The sequence below is a fragment of the Microtus oregoni genome, unplaced genomic scaffold, assembly GCF_018167655.1.
Source record: "Microtus oregoni isolate MIOR12 unplaced genomic scaffold, Mior012 000054F_ref0000373, whole genome shotgun sequence".
Lineage (NCBI taxonomy): Eukaryota > Metazoa > Chordata > Mammalia > Rodentia > Cricetidae > Microtus > Microtus oregoni.
In genome coordinates this window covers 3275499-3299210 of record NW_024543830.1, presented here as the reverse complement: position 1 = coordinate 3299210, position 23712 = coordinate 3275499, and the positions used below count along the sequence as shown (strand labels likewise).

The window sequence follows — 23712 nt, the reverse complement described above, 5'->3', positions numbered from 1 at the left end:
TGCAATTCTCAATTAAGCCAGCATGAGTTAAGAGGAAGGATGTGGAGGATGGCCCTCTGGTGTATTTGCTGTAAGCTGAGAACACAGAATGTAGGGTGGAGAGTGCAACCATGTTAAGTGAAAGGAGAAAAATAAGAACCCTGAAGATCTCCTCTCTGCATCCCACTTCAGCAGAAGCCCAGATGCCCTGGATTGACAGGAATAATTGCACTTAAATGGAAGCCTGAGAGATGAGGCCATGCCTCATCTAAGGATACAGGGTCTGCCTTCCGTCACTCATGTGACCTCCTAAACAAGGGAGGTTCTACTCACTTGAAAGCCCCCACATGGTCCTCCCTCCCTTTTCCCCACCACAGCAATTGCATGGGCTCGTCTATCCCAAAAGACAGGCCGGTCCGTATCGGTTTTGTTTTCTAGACATTATTAATTCCATCCTACTCAACCCCTCCTTCACCCCCAAAAAGAATGAAAAATAAAGTCCACCACTCCTTATTTTAAAAAAGAATGTTTCAGAGAATGGAGAGGCCTTTTGGTGTCATCCTCCCAATTGAAACAGATTTAACAAGAAGTTAAAGGGCCTAAGACCCATTTTCCACACCATCTTAGAACACCCTTCCCTTTCCCTGGAACTTCCTTTTATTTTTGCTTTGGAAAGGCAAACAATTAAGATTGGGTACCATATGAATAAAAACAAACATGATACAAGGTTTCTGTTTCTCTTCATTTGTCCTCAGTTTTTAAAAACAAGAGTGGTAAATACAATCTAATAACATATCAAGTCCAAACACAGCAGTCCAAGGAGAGCAACTCCCCTGTTTTACTTGATAGGAAAACCCCTGCCAGGCTCTCTGTTCCTATCCACTTAGGCAGGCATCTATGCAGGGTATGGGAGAATGACTGAGCAGTGGACACCATGGTGTCTGTAGTGTCAGAAGGGAGAGGCTCATCTGGTGAAGGCTTCACCAGTGTCATTCAAACTCCAGGAACCGGGACAAGTCTAAAGGGATGAGAACAAGGCACAGGCATTCATTCACCTTGGGAGAAAAACTGAAGGAGTGCTTAAAACCCAGGAATCAAGATAAATACTATCTTGATGCAATATTTTTTAAAAAATCAAAAAATGTTTAAAAAGAACAAACTTTATGAACGTATCAAAATTTAAATAGGATTTGTCCTCATAGTTGTTCAGTTCAGGGCTCACTTCTTTACCTTAATACCAATTCCTGTTATATCCCAAGATTTTGATGTTTTGGTCAATCTGGGTTTTATATTGTGTTTCTATACTTGACGGTGTGACCCTAGCACTTGGGAAGCTGAAGCAAGAGGGTCATACATTTGAGGCCAGCCTAGGCTACAGAGTAGGACCCTATCAAAAAACAAAAACAAAAAAAAAACAAAAACCCCTCAATTTTTGAATAGACCTTTAAATTATACACCAGTCAGAAATGCTTGTCCTATATTAGGTTCCAGCTTAAAGAAACCTGGGCGTGGTGGCTCATGCCTAGATCCTACAATTCAGAAGACTGAGGCAGGAGGATGGCTATGCATTGAAGGCTAGCCTGGTCTATATAGCAAGTACCAGGCTGGCCAGCCAGGACTAAGTATCAAAGAAACAAACAAAAAATTGCCTAAAAATAACGATAGGAAATTATTAAATCAACAGATATGGTAGATATGGAAGTGAGTGACTTTCAAATTTTTGGAGGGGAAAAACTAAATAATTTCACTGAGAAATTTTTGACTAGCTTCGTTATCAAGGCGAGGTGTGACCATTTTCCTAACCAGGCAGAAGAAGCATGTAGACAAGGGTTCCTCAAGCATGCACGCACGCACACACACGCACACACACACACACACACACACACACAGAGCCATTTGTGACTTAGATCAAATGTGAGAATTACATTCCATTAGTGGGTGATGACATCCCTCACTCAGCAAAGAAATCAAAGCCCAGAGCACAGTCCAGTTAACACTCCGGACACACCTCTTTGTCATATGCAGCCACAAGTGTACACAATTGCATAGATGATTTTTCCCCCAGAAAAAAAATATAAGGAAAAAGGACAATTGGTGAAAGATAGTCTTCTGGTTTAAAGCTCTTAGAAATGGCTCTGGTCAGAGCATAAGCTGTCCAGACTTGTGCTTTGTGCAAACTGCAAGGGCGCTCTCACCACTGGGGCCACTCCACCCCTCTGGAGAACAGGGTTGGCTCAGGAAAAGGGAGAAATCCAAAGGCAGATCCGCTCACTGGGCTAATCTGGGCCTGTGGCTACGGTTCACTAAAATATATTTCTCTAGCTACCTTTATAAAAGGCCCTTTCCCACACTTCAATACCAGCCCTAATATCAAAAATATTCTTCTTACAAAGTATTTTTATTATTTTAATAAACTAACCATAGATTAAGGTCAGCTATGGCTTAACAAAAGAAGCCAGGATGTTAAGTTCATTCTCCAGCAATAGACAGGAAGGAGAAAAAAAATCGCTTAAATGGGGATAGGGAGTAAGTAATTTTTAATTCTTTTTTTGTCAGGATCTTATTTCTTTTTCTTTAAAAAATTAGTACACTAAGCTGCTTTCTCTAGAAAGGCAGCCGCAGAGGACGAGAACTCTGTATAGGGTTTTGGTATTGTTTCAAACAGTCTGGCCGAGCGTCTGGCCTTCCTCCGCCTTCCTCAGTGCACTCAAACCCCACATATAGTTATTGCTAAGTAGTTAAAAATAGATTCCTCTGTACCCACCCACCTGAAGAGAAGCCCACACACAAGGCTGCTCTTACCACCCTCCTCTCCCCCTAAAGGGACTTGCTTTTAAAATAAAAACTTTTTTTTTTAATCACAACTTCTTAAAACTTAGCTGAACTTAGTCCTCAAAATGGATGAGGAAAAGATGGGGGCAATAGACAATCTCCCCTAAAACTAGAATGGATGACAGATGACTATCTAGAAGAACATAACACTTACGAGGCAAAGAATCCCCCTTGAAGGTTCCTATTTCCACTCACTGGGATTTAAATACCCTTTCTAAGTAGGCCAAGCACACATGCCTGACATCTACCTAATTTAGACCAGGATCAAACTTGTTCTCAGGTTCGCCCTATGCTCCCAATTCCATCATCATGTGCTTTTTTTCTAAAGTCAATGAACTTTGGTCTATTTTTCCTTAACTGACTGAAAACCTTCTTTCCAGGTTCCTCCCACAAGATGTCCACCCACCTCCCACCCACACACACCAATTATTTCCCCACTTTCCCTTGGGCCCTGGAATAGGGCAAGAGGTTATGAGATAGTCTTCCCCTTCTGTCTTGCAGTCTCAAGCCAAACTGCGTAAGAGTAGTACAGCCCTTGAGGTAGGACTAGCCCTGTCCTGCTCTCGCCAGCCTGCCAGCACTCCAGCTCCCACAAACACTCTGCACTTGCCCCATCAACACAGGGGCCGGGTCTTGATGAGCCAGAGCTGAGCTTAACTTTTCTTTGTTTAGCCCCTTCCCGCCAGGTCCCACCCATTCAGAACCTATGCGCCAGCAGTTCCCCCCTCCTCAGTTCTTCCCTGTAACAGCAAGAGCAGAAGTTGTTTGTCTCCGGGTGTCCATAGAAGCTGCAGTTCGGTTGTTTGCATTTGGTCTGGGTTGGGGGAATGCCCTGGGGACCTCCAGCCCATCCATCTGGCTCAGGAGGCTCTCTGTAGCCATTGCTATAGGAATCAGCCACACGGAACTGGGGTGGTAACAAGGCACCCCTGTGAACTCCATCTTTGCCTGGCTCCAGAGATGGGATGTTGTCCTGGTGGGGATAGGGTCGCCCAGGAGGGTACTGTCTGGGAAAGGTGGCATATGGTGGAAGGCCACCTACACATGGGCCCCCTGCCAACTGCCGGCGGGGCTCCTGGCAGTGGACTCCACCCCCAGAAGGTCGCGGGATAGTAAAGCCCCCAGGGTAACCAGCAGAGAATGCCAGTGCCTTCGACTCTGCTGGGGGGTCACTGGGCGGGACCTCCCCACCATCTGGCTCTGGCTTTTTGGCTGGAGGAGGCCCACTAACTAACCCTCCATTCATGATCTTCCTCTCAGCTTCCTTCTGCTTCTGTTCTGCCAGGAATCTCTCCTCAGCATCTGCAAGGTAGCGCTGGATCATCTCCTCCTGATATTGGTGCCGGTGGCCCATCTTCAGAGTTCCAACAAAAATAAATTTGCCCTCCCCTTGCATTGCAATCCTCATAATGCTCAAGCTTTGCATCACTTCCTGGCTATACTTGCTCCCTCCATTGCCAGCAGACTCAGACGAGGGTTTCTCTGACACAGGCCCATCCCCAGCTGCATCCTCCTTGCCACCCTTCCAGCTCTTCAATGAGTTGTTCTTCTTCTTCTTCTCTAGTGTCTCGGTACCACTGCTTATTCCAGACCCACTCCCCAGTCCTCCAGGCTTAGGGCCCTTGCTATGCATCAGGCCCCCCATGTTCTTCTTAAGCTTGCTGCCCAAGGTCTTGCCAAAGCTGCCCAGTTTGTTAGCCACAGAATCTGCTCTCTTCTTGTCCTTCTCCCGGTCTCGCTTCGACTTCTCCTTCCGTCTGCTGCCCTCATTGCCAGTAGAACTGCTGCCAACTGACTCCTTGTCTGATTCTCCAGACTCAGGAGTGGATCTGGGCTCGTCTCCAGCTGAGGCTGTGGGGGACTCTGGCTGGGCCAGAGGAGCCTGTAACAGAGAGCACCATTGACAGTTACCTCACTGGTTGGTGTGGGTAAGTTCCCACAGGCACGGAACCTATCTAACAGTTTACAGGGCTCCCTGTCACCTCTGCTATTGGCCACACACAAAAAAGGGTACTATCCTGATTAGTGCCTTTATCACTTTGATATTAGTTAGGGTCATCCAGGAAGAAGGAATGTTAGTTAAAGAGCTGCCCCATCATTCTGGCAAGCTGGCAAGTCTGAGGAGCCTTTTCTTGATTAGTGACTGATGTTGGAGGGCCCAGCTCACGGTGGGTGGTACTGCTTCTGAGTAGTAGTCTTGGGTTGTGTAAGAGAAGTCAGGAAAGCAGACTAGTAAACAGCGTTCCTCCATGACCTCCGCTTCAGTGCCTGCCTCTATGTTCCTGCCCTGGCTTACAACAATGCTGGAGTGCTATCAGAACACATACATCAAATAAACTCTTTCCTCCCCGCATCAACTTTTTGGTCATGATCTTTACCACAGCAACAGGTAGCAAACTAGAACAGGTGGCAAGTGCACCATGAACCCCATCTGTCTAGCTCCAGAGAAGGTTACTAGTATGACAAAGTTCACTCAAGAAGCCACTGTCTTTTCTGGCTTCAGCCAGATGGTCATGGGCCAAGAAAAGATATTTATCTACTATCTAACTTTCCATCACTCACTGAAGTCTGATTTCCTTCTGTAATGAGGAGATTCAAGAGGGAACCTGAGTGTTTCACAGCAGTGAGGCACTGTAATGCATGGCCTCTGGGTGAGCAGGGGCGTTTTCTTCCTTCCTCCTTTTCCTCTCTTCCTTTTCTCTTCCTTTCCTTCCTTCCTTCCTTCCTTTTTTTCCTTCCTTCCTTCCTTCCTTCCTTCCTTCCTTCCTTCCTCTCTTTACTTCTTTCTTTCATTTGAGATGGGGTCTTGTTACACCATCCAGAGTAGCCTAGAACTCATAATCCCCTTGCCTCAGTTTCCCAAAACACCGGGACTAAGGGTATCTGCTACTTTGCCTAGCTGGAAATTTTTTTTTGCAGATACCAGTATGCTCATTATTACAAGTCTGTCTATGTCCAATTCTGTTCAGAATTCGTTTCAAGGAAGCCTTAGCCAAGCACAAACGCCCAGGCCTGAGCACTGCTTTTGTAGATTCCATCTGCGGAGTTCACAGCTTTGCCTCTGCTCCTGAACTTGTGACCAGGAATCTTTGGCTCTCTTTCTGGTGCCCAAAAAAGATCTATCCAAGGAGTGAGGGGCAGGACACAGAAATGACAATCTCAAGTTATTTAGAGGAAAAAGAAGAAAGGTTTCTTAAGGAGTGTAGGTTAGTATTAGGAAGCAGAGTCTGGAGCCAGGCATGTCACTCAGTGGTGAAGCACACACCAGCAGGTAGAGGTCCTGGGTTCAATCTCCACGGAGTCAAAGAGTAAAGTAAATAAGGAAGCAGAGAGTGACTGAAGACAGAGAGGAGAAGGGCATGTTCTGCCGTCATCATCAACTGTACTACAACAGATTCTAACTGAGCTCACGGGCTCTCCTTGTTCTTCCTGTCACTGACAGTGAGGACACAAAGGGTATGGGTGGGAGCAGCCTTCACCTGTGCATCAGATGACAGTGGGATCCACTTCACATTCATATAGCTATGCAGCAGATGTAATTTGACCTCCAGGGACAGAATTATACTGTGAAAAGGAGGGAAGAAAATTAAACAGCTATTACTTCAAAGGCAAGCAGTCCTTTGGAAAGGACTCAACAGTGTCCAGATACCAGACAGCAGTCATTGTCACTGCTGTGACATCATTTGGCAGATTCTGACAATCAAGTGAGGACTATAGCTTTTGGTTTTCCTTTTGTTTTAACGGAAGGGACTCATGTAGTCTGGGCTGGCCTTGAACTTGCAGTGATTCCCCTGCCTCAACCTCCTGAGTGCCATGTGGGATATGGCCCACCCACAATGCTCAGTTCTAAGAACTTTTTTTTTTTAAGTACTAGACTTGGGGGCTGGAGAGATGGCTCAGCAGTTAAGACTGCCTGATCTTCCAAAGGTTCTGAGTTCAATTCCCAGCAACCACATGGTGGCTCACAACCATCTGTAATGAGATCTGGTGCCCTCTTCTGGCCTGCAGGCAGAATACTGAGAATACTGTACACAGAATAAATAAATAAATCTTTTAAAAAAAATAAAGTACTAGAAATTAAAATCAAACCCTCCCAGGCAGCTCCCAAAGGGAGGCACTGGGTAAGATGTAAGGGACCTGTGTTTACAGCCACATCTCTGCAGGTGTGGAGGGAAGTGGGAAAAGATGCTACCAGACCACAAGGAGGCAGCTTTGAGAAGCAGATGAGAAAGAACACATCTTCCTTGCTATCTAAACACCAAAAAGAAATTTAGGAGCAGACTATTTTGGCCACTTGTTTAAAATTCCTCTGCTTTGGCTTAGAATCAAAAGGAATTAGCTGGGCAGTGGTGGCACCTGCCTTAAACCCAGCACTTGGGAGGCAGAGGCAGGCGGATCTCTGTGGGTTTGAGGCCAGCCTGGTCTACAGAGCTAGTTCCAGGACAGGTTCCAAAGCTACAGAGAAACCCTGTCTCAAAAAACCGAAGTGGGGAGGAGAATCAAATGGAATTTGGGTGTCTTGCCTTTCTGAGCACTGTTTGAGGATTCTGGGATGTATCAGCAGGAACATCTGTCCTGCTCTAAGAAAAGGAAGAAGAAGCAGCTGCAAAAGCCCAGTGAACCAATGCCCGGCATGCCTTCCGTCTTCTCTCCCCCTTCCAGTAAGCCCAGACCAAGGATGTGACTGTCCTAGCGTTGTACATGGCCACTGCACGTGGAAGAAAGCGCAGCTACAATGCACACGGAAAGGCTAAACTCGCCTCACCTGGCCAATCGGACATTGTCATTGTCATCTTTGCCCCACTCCCAGCCTTTTCCTGGGTCCACAGCAAAGTGCAGGGGCAGCAGCTTATGCTCTGAATCTGTGAGCGGGATCACAGCTGGGGAGGGAAAAACACATGTCAAGAAGTCTTTCTGGGAAGCACAGAAGGCAAATGAACACGCATTGACTTCACTGACTCATATGTAGGCCTGTGACAGACTGTATTTCATCCACCCTCAACCCTTAGAAGTGAAGTACATTCCCCTCACCGAAGGACTTCCCCTCACCACTCAGTACACAATTTAGCCTATTAATCTCCTGGACTTCTGCCAGAGCACCAGACTACTTTCTGCAGACAGGTGCAGCAATGTAGGCCTTAGAACAGACCTTTACTCCAGAACAGGGACAGACACACCTTTTCACCAAACCACCCCCACTTTTTAAAGCTAAAAACTCTTGGCAATATTGTATAGCTTGGTTTAAAAAACAAAAGCTGGCACTGTCTGGACTTGTTTCCTCCTTCTTAGCTACTATTTTCACTTTTGAGTAAAAATAACACAGAGCAAAACCAAGACAGAACCGGACCCTCACCTTGTTCCTTGGCACTGTCCTTCTGCTCCATCGACACAAGTGCAGAAAAATGGGCCTGGTCATAGGCGAGCACCAGAGGAGATCGGTGACACTGGCTGGCTGGGACCTCCAAGGGGAGATAGATCCCTCCAAATGGAATAGGGGCAAATGCTGCAGGAAACCACAGAGGTTGTCACTAAGGTTAGGCCCTTGTGCAGTTGTCTCTCTACCCCACTTCCTGTGTGTCTGTGTGGGGGCATGCACACAACTGTAGTGAATGCTAGGTCCCCTGGAGATGCCCAACGTGGGTCCCCACAAGCAGTTCAAGCTCGTAACTGTGGAGTCATCTCTCTAGTCCCTCAATCCCATATTTGAATTGAGCACCCATCCCAATCCCAACAGCTTTCATTTGAATCTCTTAAGGATTTTCCACTATTTTAAGCCCCCACCCACCCCAAAGGTCTGAATATCTCCTTGTCTGTCTTTCTGTTCTGTCCAGCCAAAGTCTCTGTAAACGGGACAGTCTGGAGGCAGAATGACAGGACTGGCCGGATGACTCACCTTCCCCGCCGGAGTCCCTCAGCATGGTGTCTGCCACGACCACTATAGGCCTCTTGAGCACATGAGCAAGAACAAAGACATGGAATTCCTCTAGGCTCTCATATACTGGCTCCTCTGAACTCTCCACTCTACAGTTACAGGAGATGAGAATGGAGGAGGCACAGCAGAAGGGAGAAGAAGAAACAAGAGTCGTGAGACCAGCTCCAAAAGAGGGGAAGGAATGCCCTGCAGATTATGTTGGGGCACATGGTTGAATCTACTCCCACTTTACCAATCAGGAAGTCCAAGAAAAAGGCATGGGGTTCAAATGGTGTTACCAGTCTGGAAGTAAGGGGCTGGTGACAAGGATAAAGGAGCTTGCCATAATGCCTAACGACCTAATTCAATCTCTGAGACTCACACTGCAGACAGTGGAAAGTGCTGGCCCCTGGTACCATGTTCTGACCTCTGTGCTGTGATGCACGTAAGCACTCACCACTCCTCCACCCACGCACACACATACAAAATAAATAAACATTCAACAATCTGGAAGTGATCCCCATCTCTTAATACTCACCCTTAATATTCAACTCCCATGTCTCTCTATCCAAGATCCAGTACATAAACTCACAGCTCCATCCTGCTTTCCTGACCACCACAATCCACACAGCAGACACGTCATAGGAGAGACCTCCATCTACTCGGCAGCTTAACTAAAGTTTATAAAATGTGTTCTTGTTATTACTTAGCTTCACCTATTCACTGGCTGGATCAACTCCATCTCCTGTGTGGCTCTTGCAGCTCCTGCATGTCTACCTACCATTGTATTCCCACACTCCTGGCCTGGAGTATTGCAAACACTTACCCACCACCACTGGTTCCATTGGTACCTAGATGCATTCTGGGTTCACTTGAGGCAAGCTTGATCAACTCATTCCATTCCTTCTGCCATTCATCTTCAGTATACACCAGTCCTGACTATGAAAGAAATCGTACAGTAATGAAGGCACACCGGGCAAGCAGAGGTTAGGTTCGAAAGGCAATAGCCATCCCAACCCTCCCAGCGTGACATCCACTCTCTATTCTCTGAGCACTTGGTTTACACTTACACAGAGGCAAATTTCTTCTCCTTTTCAGAGTCAAGACCCATAAAATCGGTTGGCTGGTTTTGAGACAAGGTCTCACTGTATAGTTCTGGCTGTCCTGGAACTCCCTATGTAGACCAAGCTGGCCTGCCTCGGCCTCTGCAATGCTGGGACTATAGGCACGTCACCATGCCCTATCTCATTTCTTTCTGAAACAGAATCTTTTGTATTGTCATTGAATTAGCTGTATATTGAGGCTGGCCTTACAATTCTGGTCCTCCTGCACCTGTCTCCCAAATGCTGGGATTAGAGGCACATGCTGCCATGTCTAGTAATCTCACATTTCTTAATCTTCTGTTCCTTTCTCACATGTTGCGATCTGACTCCTAGTTCTGCTCTCTCTGCTACTACCCTGTCCACACAAGGTACATCACCTGGCTGACTAAACTGACAGTCAGTGGACTCTGGCTCTCTTTTCAGTCTCTGAGTACTTTCCTCTTTGAGTGTTCTAGTTTAGCTTCCACACCACTGCCTTCTCTTATTCTCTGAACTCTCCTTACCACAAAACTGGGGTTTGGGTAACCATTTGAGCCTTGCTTTCCTCTGATGACTCCACTTAGGTGCTCAGGACTCCAGAGTCAGCCCTCTCCCAAATCCTTTTCATTTTTTGTTCTATACCTGTCTACAAAAAAAATGCAACCTATCCAAAGCAACTTTAAATTCTATTATTTTAGAATTTAAATTAAAGTCCTGTCTCCTCACATACTCATTCTTCTTCCGATATTTCTTTTATTTTTTTTAAATGATTTAACTTTATTTTACATGCATTGGTGTGAAGGTGTCAGATCTCGTGGAACTGCATTTTCAGACAGTTGTGAGCTGCCATGTGGGTGCTGGGAATTGAACCCAGGTCCTCTGGAAGAGCAGTCAGTGCTCTTAGCGGCTGAGCCATCTTCTCCAGCCCTTCTTCCGATATTTCTACCTATTGAACAGTACCAACTATCACCCAGATACCCAGACTAAGACCCAGAGAGTAGGCTGAGGTTCCTCTTCCTTCACTCACCTCACACCTGCATGCCTCTGTCAACACTTACTAAGCACGCCGTGCAATGCGGCGCTCTCTGCTTTTCTGAATTCTTCAGATCCATTCTTATTAGGCTACTGCATTTCCCCCCAGTGATCAAAATCTAATGCCTTGTTTCCTGAGAAGACATTCTAAGAATCTTTACTGCCCGTGGTATACAAAGCCTACCTCCTGTACCTGCCCCTTCTCTGCACGGGTCTTCTGTTGCATGAAGTCTAATTGGTCTTAATAATCAAAACCCAGAGTCAGATATGGGGCAAATGTTGAAAGATCAGAGAAACAAAGGAGCAAACCACAGCCAACACTTCCTTTGCTAACTCCTCAGCCAAAAAAGGCCAAGCTCCTGTCCCCTCCCACCTTATACTTCTCTCTCTGTCCAGCCATAACACTTCCTGTCTGTCTGTACAGACCTCCAGACCTCTGTAGTTAACTAGTGGCTAGCGTTGTCCTCTGATCTTCAAGCAAGTTTTATTTGTTAGCGCACAAACAAAATATCACCATATTTCCCCTTTTTGTCTAAAATAAAAAGGTTATAACTAATATAAGAAAAACTATATACAATAAGTATAATAACTATATACAATATATACAGGCAATAACAACAATGTCTGATCCATTAGCAATTGACAAATTGAGAGAAAATACTCCATAACTATCCTATCTTGGTGAGTCCAAACGGTTGTACTTAATTCACTATCTATCCTAACTTGTATTACCAACCCAGTTATCTTTTTATATCTTTCAACCTTATATACTTAACACCTCATTTGTAAGTTTCTTTTCTGAATTTGTTAACAAGGAAAACTATATTTGTTGTACCAACGTGGAATTCTCAAGTTTCCACATAAGACCTGAGAAAGCTTGGGGGGGGGGGGGGTTTGAAACGCATAGACTTTGTGTCTCTCATGCAGGCAGGCCATGATGCAGAGACAGCACAGCATTCAGGCTGGAACACAGCATGGCAGATTCCCACCACAGTACACAAAGGTGTCTCCAAGCCACGGAGAGCACTGCATGGTGAAATTAGCTTTTACTCATACAGACAAAATGTTTATGGCCAGCATGCTACAGGCTGCCTGATGGTGGCATGGACCTGCTGCTTCCCACGGGCAGTGACCATGGCTCCCAGAACTGGTGGTGACCTTACCTCCGCCATGTTGGAAAGCCAATAGGGCAGAGCCAACAGTCTAAGCTGTCATGTTGATCCTAGCCATGCCTGCTTAGTATTTTAAAAATTCTCCAGGTAGAAAATGATTACAGATACACAATAAAAACAGATTCAGGGAAAGAAAGAAAAAAAAAGAAAAAAAACCCTCTAAATAGGTCACAACATGTTTAAACAATGTACACAGGCTTAAGAAAGAAAGAAAATGGGGACAGTTATAATTTTAAAAAATAAAATTAAAAGCCGGGTGGTGGTGGCGCATGCCTTTAATCCCAGCACTCGGGAGGCAGAGGCAGGCGGATCTCTGTGAGTTCGAGGCCAGCCTGGTCTACAAGAGCTAGTTCTAGGACAGGCTCCAAAGCCACAGAGAAACCCTGTCTCGAAAAAAAATAAAATAAAACAAAAAAATAAAATTAAAGTCTTTAAAGAGACAGTAAAAAATAATATAAAGAAAAATAAACCACATAAAGATGGAAAATCACCAAGCAGCGGAGCTTCAATCAGCTCAGAGACTGAACCCGGATGGCCATATATTTCCATGGGTGATGAACTCTGCTCTGTCAGCACTGTCTGGTCAGAGATGCCGTTTCTGATGTTGCCACATGTTGTTGTCTCTCGAATTTAAAAGAAAATCTTTGAGTTCAGTACACCAAAAAAAAAAAAAAAAAAGATGGAAAATCACAGAGGATCTGGATTATGTATACTATTACATTTTATTTGAAATTTTGGCTGTTAATGAGCTAACTACAGAGAGACATTTGATTGTGGGGGCTGCTAAGCTAAAGCAACATGCAGATATCTTGACTTCAAAATATGGGAAAAGACGTTGTGCTTTTGTTTCCACAGGTGACAAGAGGCTGTGGATTTCTTTCAAGTTATCATGGTTTGATTGAGCAAGACCTCCCAAGAGGTCTCCAATGGGAGTGATGGCCCAGGTGATCCAATATCCAAAACAGTTTCCAAGCTGCTGGCTGAGATGGACCAACCACACAAAATACCCCAGTCAGGGTATTCTAAATTTTCTCAAGTATCCCATGAGATTACCAACACCCCCAATCAGCCAGAAGTAGTATAAAAAACTACGCCTAAATTCCCAAAATGTTATTTATGAGTTTGTTTTCATTTAAAGGGGGTTGGTTATTAACGATCATAGTCAATCTCTTTCTAGAGAAAAAAAGGAGGATATGATATGAAAACAATTTTTAAAAAGGTAGATTATTAAATCTACTTTAATACAAAAACAACTGTTAATCTCAAAATACTTTACATTGGTATATATTTTGGTTTACTGGTATAAATTTAAGGTCAATTTTCTTTATTTCTACATGTATATTTCTATTCTCGTTTAAAGTATTATGTTTATGTAGTTCATTTAAAATATAATGTATAGGTAAAAAATACAAATGAATAGTCATCTATCATAGTCAAACGTCACATTAGTCAGGTTTTCTAGAGATGGAGAGATAGGTAATCTTCAAACACTTCAAAGACCTATAGAATATGGCATTTAAAATGTTTTAATAAACTTAGAATTCTTAGGATGTGAAACATCTGTTCCTTATGGAGTTTGCTTTCAATGTGGTGAGACAAGACATTTGGGCAAGAAACTGCTCTTTAGCCGGGCGGTGGTGGCGCACGCCTTTAATCCCAGCACTCGGGAGGCAGAGGCAGGCGGATCTCTGTGAGTTCGAGACCAGCCTGGTCTACAAGAGCTAGTTCCAGGAGAGGCTCCAAAACCACAGAGAAACCCTGTCTCGAAAAACCAAAAAAAAAAAAAAAAAAAAGAAACTGCTCTTTACTGGACTGTTTAACAAGATGCTATATAAATTGAACATGCAGGACCCATAGGAAAATGACTGCTGAACTTGCCAAGACAAGGTGGGACAGTCCTTCAGGGTTCCTGCTTCATAAAAGAGTCTGCCAGACATTCTACAAGACACAGAAGAAAGTGACTGATGAATTTTGCAAAAATAAGCAGGACAGTCCTTCAAATTTCCTGCTTCACTGAGAAATCTGCCAGATACTCGAGGCCTATAGGCTGAAGATGGAGGCCCCAACATTGCAGAAGAACTTTGGACAACTGTCCATGAAGTCAGATATCTCTGTCATTTCTAGAGTTTTGGAAAATGCTTACAATGCACTTCCTGTTTGATTAGGTAATATTAGATCCTTCTGGGGTCTTTGATTGAGTTGAAGACTAAACAGTTATAATTACAGTTTTCCTTGGTTAAGATAAAAGATAAATATAAAACTTTAGACTCACAAAGATAAAACAGATGATGGAGTATTTAATTTTGTCAAATACAAATAGACTAAATATTTTAACTGCAATTCTTGCTTGATAACTGTTTTGTTATATGTAATTTTACTATATTAAAGTTAAAACCTTCCTTTTTAATTAGATAGAAAAGGGAGATGATATGGGATGCCCCTCTGTATATTGTGAATATGTTTTATTTTATTACCACTGGTTAATAAAGAAGCTGCTCTGGCCTATGGCAGAGGAGAATATAGGTAGGCAGGAAATCCAAGCAGAGAGAGAGGGAGAAAGAAGATGGAGTCAGAGAGATGCCAGCAGTTGCTGGAGGAGTAAGATGCCAAAACATTATTAGTAAGCCACGGGGCAGGTAGCAATACACAGATTACTAGAAATGGGTTAATTTTTATGTAGAGCTAGTCAGTAAGAAGCCTGAGCCATTGGCCAATTATAATTACTATTAAGCCTCAGAATGATTATTTCCTAAGTGGCTGTGGGGATCAGTCCAGAGGGACTGGGTAGAGACAGTCTCCAGCTACAGGCTCCCCTCTATCAGGGCTGCTCCTGAAGAGCACTGCTTCCCACTCTGATTGTTTACCATAGGTATTCCTCCTGCCTGTAATGACCACTTCCAGTGTGCCTGGTGAACAATTCTTCACCCTTCATAGCAAAGCTCTCCTCTGAGTCTTCCCCAGGACAGTCCCTCCTTCCTGTGGATCTCTCCTCACCTGTTCTACAGAACTCTATTAGAGACACCATGTCTGAGTCAGGTGTAGTGGCGCACACCTCCACCTGCAGGAAGAAGAGACAGGCAGATCCCTGAGGGTGCCAAACCAACTGAGGCTACCAGTGAGACTGAAAAATCAACAGGAAACAAGACACTACACTATGTCTCTTTTGCTCTATATCTTTAAATGTCCATTTTATTCTAGTGCTCTACAAGAAAGAATCATGTTTTATGCAACACGGCCCAGGGCCTATTATATGATCAATAATCAATAAATCCATGCTAAGTGAAGTTATAATTTTTATTAAAGGATTATGTATAGCAATACAAATAATTTGCTTTGTTTTCTTGCTTTTGAACAAGGTCTCACTGGGTAACTCACAGCAAACCTCCTGACAGACATGCCTCAACATCTAGCCAAATGACTTTAAGATATATTGGCTTTAGGGGTTGGGAATGCAGCTTAGGTGGCAGAGTGCTTGCCTAGCATTAACGAAGCCCTGATTTTTATTTGCAGTATCAAACTGGGTATAGTGGTATACTCCAATAATTATGGACAATCCTGGCACTCAGAGGATGATGAGAAGTTTAAGGTCATTCTCAGCTACAAAGTAAGTTGGAGGCCAGACTGGGCTAATTGAGACTCCGTATTGATGAGAGAGAGAGAGAGAGAGAGAGAGAGAGAGAGAGAGAGAGAGAGAGAAACAGAAGAAAAGGTTTTAGGACACGTGATGATTTGATTTTGAGAGATTAAGTTTATCTTATCAGTATATTTTGTTTCGCATTAAAACTGAATTTCACCAGATGAATCTAAAATGGCTGAAAGAAACTTAAGGAAATGCTCAACATCCTCAGCCAGAGAAATGCAGATTAAAAGAACTCTTAAATCCCATCTTACACCTGTAAGAATGGCCAAGATCAAAAACACTGATGACAATTTATGCTGGAGAGGATGGGGACAAAAGGAACACTCCTGCATTGCTGGTGGGAGTGTAAGCTGGTACAGCCCCTTTGGATGTCAGTGTGGCAATTTCTCAGAAAATTAGAAAACAACTTACTTCAAGACCCAGAAATACTACTTTTGGGTATATACCCAAAGGATGCTCAATTGTGCCACAAGGACATGTGCTCAACTATGTTCATAGCAGCATTATTTGTCATAGCCAGAACCTAGAAACCACCTAAATGCCCTTCGACCAAAGAATGAATAAGGAAAATGTGGTACATTTACACAATGGAGTACTACACAGTGGGGAAAAATAATGACATCTTGAAATTTGTGGGCAAATGGATGGATCTAGAAAACATTGTATTGTGTGAGGTAACCCAGACGCAGAAAAGGCAAATATCATATGTACTCACTCATAAGTGGCTTTTAGACATAAAGCAAAGAAAAACCAGCCTACAATCCACAATCCCAGAGAAGCTAGACCACAAATAGGACCCTAAGAGGGAGACATACATGGATCTAATCTACATGGGAAGTAGAAAAAGACAAGATCTCCTGAGTAAATTGGGAACCATGGGAGAGGGTAAGAGGAGAGTGGGGAGGAAAGCGGAGAAAAGTATATAGCTCAATAAAAACAATTAAAAAGATAAAATAAAATAAAATAAAGAGAAAAAACTGAGTTCACTGCTCAGCTACATCCTGACAGCACATATGCGGCCACCGTGGGCACATGAGCAGCACCAGAACAAATGGAATGAGGGCTAGAGCTATGCTGACAATACTTTAATAAAAATGCAAAGTAATTTGCAAACTGTAAAATACTACCACAGACTTCAGATGAAAATAAAGAGGACAATACAGAAGTTATATATGGAATGCTCATGCCATTTTCATACACATCCAGGAGGACCTGCTCTGATTCCTCCTCTCCCTATCACCTAGTTCTGCTGGTTCTGGGCTTTCTGAGACAGGCTTTCTCTGTAGCCCTGGCTATCCTGGAACTCACCCTGTAGACCAGGCTGGCCTCTGCCTCCTGAGTGCTGGTATCAAAGATGTGCGCCACCATTGTCTGGCTTTTCTTTTTTAAAATATTAATTATTAGCCGGGCGGTGGTGGCGCACGCCTTTAATCCCAGCACTCGGGAGGCAGAGGCAGGCGGATCTCTGGGAGTTCGAGGCCAGCCTGGTCTACAAGAGCTAGTTCCGGGATGGGCACCAAAGCTACAGAGAAACCCTGTTTCGAAAAACCAAAATATATATATATATATTAATATATATATATATATTAATTATTTTATGCATGTACTTTGCCTGCATGTATGTACGTGCACCACATGCTTGTTGGTGATCAGTGAGGTCAGAGGAGGGCACTGTTTCCCTGGAACTGGAGTTATGGACAGCTGTGAGTCAGCAGAGCTCTTCCACAAGAGCAAGTGCCCTTAACAGCTGAGCTCCTCTCCAGCCCCTAGGCTTCCTGTTTCAATACACACAGCCACTAGGTGGCAGACGCTTCCAACAAGTTTTACCATCAATTTCAACACAATATAAGAAGAAACAGGAAATAATGAGTATCTTAAAACTCAAGTATCTCAGGTCATCTCCTTCCTGCTCTCAAGGTAAGGGATAAAGTCATCAAAGTTCAAGCAAGACAATCATGAATGACACATTTCCAGTGGGAGACTTTCGTTATGCCACCAAAGTATGAATAAAAGGATTGCTCCTTCACTAGCCTCTAGTCTATGCACACATGCCCCAAAATGAAGAGCAGAAAACATAGAAAGGAACTTAGCTACTTCTGCTTCTCCTGAATAAACAGTTCCAGAATCTAACTCTATCTTTAAAGTAACTATAATAGGTTTAATAGTCATAATTGAGATCTACACAGCAAGTTCCAGGACAGCCAGGGTTGTTAAATAGAGAATCCCTGTCTCAAAAAACAAAACAAAAATCCAACATTAATTTCTTATATAAAAGTAATCACAATATCAGCCAAATCTCTGAACAGTAATATTTAAATTCAACTTAACAAGTATCTTTTTACATGTTTTAATCAAACCAAAGCTAAGTATATGAAGAACAAAGTTGTAGACTATTAAAAACATTCAAGCATTTACACAAGAATTAAAAACATGGGTGGCAAGCAGTTAAGGGTACTTGCTACCAACCCTGAAAACCTGTTCAATCTCCAGACCCCACACTGTGGGAGCAATTTGTTTCATACAAGTTGTCTTCTGACTTCCACATGTGTGGCATGGCATGCACACATTCACATATAATAAACATTTTTTTTTCTTTTTAGTTTAGTTTTTCGAGACAGGGTTTCTCTGTAGCTTTGGAGCCTGTCCTGGCACTAGCTCTTGTAGACCAGGCTGGCCTCGAACTCACAGAGATCCGCCTGCCTCTGCCTCCCGAGTGCTGGGATTAAAGGCGTGCGCCACCACCGCCCGGCATTTTTTTTTTTTTTTAAGAATTAAGAAGAAGCTGAAAATAGTGATTTACCCATATCCTAGCAATTGGGAAGCTGAGGGAGAAGAACTGCTGCAAATTCAATGCCAGCCTGGACTAAGTAGTGAGTCTCAGGCTAGCCTGGGTTACCAGAGTAAGAGCCTGGCTAAGGAGAAAAGGGAAGAGGAAAGAGGGGGGAAGAAGGAGAAGTGTGAGAAGGGAAGAACAGGAGGTGAAGGAAGAGAGGGGAGGGAAAAGGAAGGGAAAAGAAGAAGGATTCAAAATTAATCTAGGGCAGGTGAGATAACTCCGTAGATAGAGGCACTTACCACCAAGCTTAATTATTTGAGTTTTGATCCCTGGAATCCACACAGTGGAAGGAGAGAACCAACTCCCACAAGTTGTCCTCTGACCTCCACATACACATTGTAGTAATGTATGCAGCCCCCCAACAAATGGATGGATGGATGGATGGATAATCTAGCCTAATAATACAAAATGAAGTACAAAAATCCTATGAAATTGAAGCCAGGTGGTGGTGGAACACGCCTTTAATCCCAGCACTCAGGAGGCAGAGGCAGGAAGATCTCTGTGAGTTTGAGGCCAGCCTGGTCTACAAGAGCTAGTTCCAACACAGGCTCCAAAGCTACAGAGAAACCCTGTCTCAAAAAAAAATCCTATGAAATTATCATAGTGCATTAAAACAACAAAGCAAAACAAAAACCCTTCCACTAAGAACTACTGAGTATCTGTAAAAGGCACAATGTTAGAAACCACAGGTTTCTCTCGCAGGTACAGGCCTCGATTAGCTGATCTTAGTAGATAAGAAGGCACTTGTCCTGTGGCATTTCCTGCATTTTCTGTGAGTTTCAGAAGTACACAGGAAGACACAATCCAGCACTAGGAGACTTTGGAAACAGGGTTCTCCCACCCAAGCTCACCCACCTCTTTATTCTGCTGTGTTTGCTGCCACCTCCAGCGTCTTCTCAATGCTTCCTTCTCGATACCCTTCTCCATTAGTGCATACAAAGCTTTCCTCAGCACCAAGTCTCTATCATGGAAACCCCACATCCCTGTGGGGAGAAAGCAAGGCACAGGACACTGTATTAATTCAGCTCCACTTACTAATCCAGCCTTTGTTTTGTGATGACAGGGATCAAACCCAGGGCCTCAAAAAAGGACGGGGAGGATAGAATACATTCCCCAAACTCCTGAAAGGAAGCCCTTACTCCTCAGCAAATCTAACAAACCAAACACAACAGCCAGTAAGACTGGTATGGCACCACGACTATCAGTATCAGAGCTCATGAAAGAGCTAGAAAATGGGGACCCCTTCCAAAGCTAAGAACAAATATACGGAGTTGTGAGTCCAAAGTCAATGTCACAAGAACCAAGTAGAAGAATAATCAAGTATAATGTTGCCACTACACATGTATATAACCACACAAACTTTGCTTACTATGCTCATTACTCCTAGAGCTCAGCTCAGAATGGAGCCTAAACCAGCCCTGTGCTTGTCTATCTCTAAGGACAACAAGCCAAGTCAAGGCTTGCCCATCTCTCTAAGTCTGCTGTGAGGCCTCACTTGACCTGAGATGAAATCCTACACGTGATGTTTGGCTCAACTGCTTTCTCTCTACAGGGGAGGGAAGACCATTTTTAAGACTCACCAAGAGAGGCTGCATGCAGGAGGCAGTTCCCATCTCCAGTAGTTGCTAAAGGAAGCAGCCTCTGACAGGTGGAGTCCACACTGACCCACCAATTCAAACGCCCTACAGACATGACAGTAGGAGAAAAGGAGAGAAGTGGATTAAGAAGACAGCCCGGAATAAAACTACTCTTTTTCCCCTTGAGATGGGTGTCTTGTTACACATGACCCTTCTGCCTAAGCCTCCCAATAGAGATACTGCATGCTCTGTATTACTGTTGTTGTTATTATTTATTATTATGATTTTGAAACATGATCTCATGAAACATGACGGGCCTTGAACTACTGATATATCTGCCTCTGCATCCTTAGTGCTGAGATTATAGGAACACAACATTAAGTCCAGACTCTGTGACTCTCTATATAGTCTTTCTTACAGTTAGAATGTATAGGGATGACTGGTTAGATCAGTGGTCTTAAGGAAGGACTGTTTTGTCTCATGGGATCATTAGCCAATGTATGAAGATATGTCTGTTTGTCACAATTGGTAGAGAGGTACATACTTCTGGTATCTAGCACACAGAGACCAGAGAGAACATTATATTATAAACATAAAATAATGCTAAAGGTAGCATGTACAATAAAGAATTAATCTGGCACCAAAAGTCAATATTGCTCAGACTAAAACTGTTAGCTACTTTGTTTGAATCCTTCACTCTGGCAAAAAGACTGGTAAATACACTGGAAGCAAAGCTCAACTTAACTGAATCATAAACAAAAGAAAAACTATGTATGGTATATGTCTGTATCATTCAGCACTCTGCAGGTATGCAGTGTGACATTAAAGTTATAATCAAAAAGAAAAAGTACATAAAGCATCCAAGTAAATCAGACTCAACTGTGAATGGCAATCTCACAATTGCCAAGTCAGGCCTTACAGGAGGGAGCTAGTTTACAAACGACCCTTAAAATTGTGTTTCCTTGAGCAATTAAAAGTTTACAAAAGGTAAAACGGCTTATAATTTCACTAGATAACTTGCTAGCTTCTGAAGAGAGTTAAAGTTAAGATAGATGGATATGAAATGAAAAAACTCCCTTTCCATGTCCCCACTTCCAACCTCCAATTTTCCTTCCATTAGAACTGAAAATCTTTTTTAATATTTAAGTTACGTGTATGAGTGTTTTATCTGCATGTATGTCTATGTCCCACAAGAATGCCTGGTGCCCTCAGAGGTCAGAAGAGGGCACTGGCTCTCCTGCAAGTAGAGTTATAGACAACTTCAGGCTTACATGTGAGTACTGAAACAAAACCTGTGTCCCTGAAAGAACAGATTCTGAGCCATATCTCTAGCCCCCTTGGGGATTTTTTTTTCCATTTTTGAGAAGGGTCTCAATAGGTAGTGATAGCTAGCCTGGAGCTTGCTGTGTAGACCAGGTAGATCAGATGGGCCTCTTCTGTCTCTAGAATGCTGAGATTAAATAAAAGAACACACCACTAAGCCTGGCCTTTTTCAATTTCCACAACTACCATGAGGATATTCTAACACGTAAGTTCTTCCCAGAACCGCCAACTACCATACTGTTTTACAGTAGCTAATTTTTTAAAAATTACACTTAGCGTGTGAGTGTGTAAGCAATGGCACATGTGTGCATGTCACAGCACCTGTGTGGAAGTGAGAGGACAACCGGTGGGAGTCAGTTTTCTTCTTCACAGTGTGAGTCCCAAGGATCAAAAGTAAGTCATCAAGCCTTGGTGGCAGATGTCTTTATCCACTGAGCTATCTTGCTGACTCAAACTAATTTTAATGCTAATTTAAAATGAACTCAATTGTAAAGGTAAATAAATGTAAATAAAAGTCATAGATGTGACTCTCAGTGCATCATCTATAGCCTTGGTCCTCTGTGTTTGCAAAGGTGCTCCATGGCCAATTATAATCAGTCATATTTGTTCATGTGTTGATTTGGGGGCATCAATTACTAAACCCTTCACATATATATCTGGTTTCCCTTCTATTAAATAGGAACTTTCCAAAGTATCTAATGTTTATTCCTGCCCCTCACCACACACCTGGCTAATTTTCATTCATTATCTCAGGACACGTATCTGACTGACCCCTATCTGTGACAGCTATCAGATAACACACTTAAAAAAGAGGTTGCTGAGGAAGACTGGCCCCTTTCTGTGGCTGCAGGCAGAGACTAGAGGAGGCATCGCTGAAGAGGAAACACCCACTGACCTGCCTGTTCCAAGGCGACCAGCATGGACTGTTCAATGAGATCCCTCTCTATGAAGCTTCGGAAGTCTTCTTTGTACACAGTGAGATCTGGAAGCTGGAAGGCACAGATGGGCATTTCCAGGGGGTGCTCACTGCTCCCCCCACCCCCACCATTGGAGGAGACATGGGACCGGGCCAGGGAAACAATGCTGGAACTGGCGTGGGAGATGCCCCTAGACAGGCGTTTTTCTGCAATGAGAAATGGAGTCACCTTAGAATATATGCAACCCATTTTGAGAACTCTCCACAGATGAAGGAGGTAAGAGCACTTGACCGTTTCCAGTCAAGGAAAAACTACCTAACCAGCTACTTCTGAACCTCATGGTATTTCTTTTCTTAAGCCAAATACAAAGGGGAGAATATACAAAATGGTATTTTTGTAGATACTTAGAGTAGTACAAAAACACATTCACCTAACCTTGTTGAGGTTTCCCTGACTTTCCTTTTCCTATGACCTCATCTTTGACTCCCATTTTTCAACATGAGTGTGAGTCATTCACTTAGCAACTAGGTCATTTTTCTAGTGGGAAGAAGAACAAGTAAGAGAAATGGGCTTTCATTTGGTTGGATTTAGCCAAATAATGACTCTAGTAAATCCTACATCTTAGAGGATGTAGAAAAGATTTCCATTATAGAAAAGAAAGTGACAGTGTCATCACCAACATCTATATTATTTACTATAACTTTTATTAGTATTCATATTTATCATAAATTTACAGAGACAGTCAAATTTTAATATGCCAGAGAGCAAAACAGTAATGTAAACTGCATCCCCAAATCATTTCATATGTTTTAAGTACATGGCACCTGCAATGCCCCAGCCCATGTGACATTATGAGCAAAATGTGTCAGTATAATATTATGTATTTGCACAGCTTGAAGTACATGGGTGATTATCACAGGGGATGGGAGCTCTAATGCTATGCAGTTGTTGATGTGAAGCAAGCAAGAACTGTCTCAGCCCATTGTATAGCTAGCTACAAATTACCAGCTGAATTTGGTGGGAAGAGAGTTAAGGAATGAAAACACCTTTAAAGGAGCACACAAACTCTTCCTAATCCACATGCAAAAGCTTTGTCCTCAGTTCAAGCAATACCTTGAACGATGTCATCCTGTCTCTGTAGGATTGGTCGAGAAGGGCGAGTGGGTTCTCTATCAGAACACCCTTTTTCAGGGGTCTTAGAACAACTACTCCCTCCACTAAAGGGTGGAGACAGGTTCCCAGCATGGACTTGGCGTAGCTGTTCAAAATCACTGAGGGCAGCACTCACATCCCAGTTCTTTCCTAATAGAAAAAAAAAAATACAAAAAAAAAAAAAGAAAAAAAATACCATTTTAGACCCAGAGTATTATGAAACTGGAGAGAGACATAGGAAGACCATTCTAACCACCCT

The 23712-nt window shown here is 43.3% G+C and overlaps 1 protein-coding gene across 1 annotated transcript in view; it reads right to left on the bottom strand.

Moving 5' to 3' along the window:
* Nucleotides 1-702: 702 nt before the first annotated feature.
* LOC121437848 (OTU domain-containing protein 7B) overlaps nt 703-23712 on the bottom strand; it is a 57391-nt gene continuing 34381 nt past the window's right edge. Inside the window, exons 3-12 of the mRNA XM_041637936.1 lie at nt 23415-23603; nt 22280-22507; nt 20065-20166; nt 19340-19467; nt 9549-9661; nt 8705-8832; nt 8165-8314; nt 7577-7691; nt 6291-6375; nt 703-4693 (exon numbers count right to left, since the gene is read on the bottom strand). Coding sequence (XP_041493870.1) covers nt 3509-4693; nt 6291-6375; nt 7577-7691; nt 8165-8314; nt 8705-8832; nt 9549-9661; nt 19340-19467; nt 20065-20166; nt 22280-22507; nt 23415-23603 — 2423 coding nt within the window. The 3' untranslated portion in view covers nt 703-3508. The remainder of the gene's footprint in view (nt 4694-6290; nt 6376-7576; nt 7692-8164; nt 8315-8704; nt 8833-9548; nt 9662-19339; nt 19468-20064; nt 20167-22279; nt 22508-23414; nt 23604-23712) is intronic.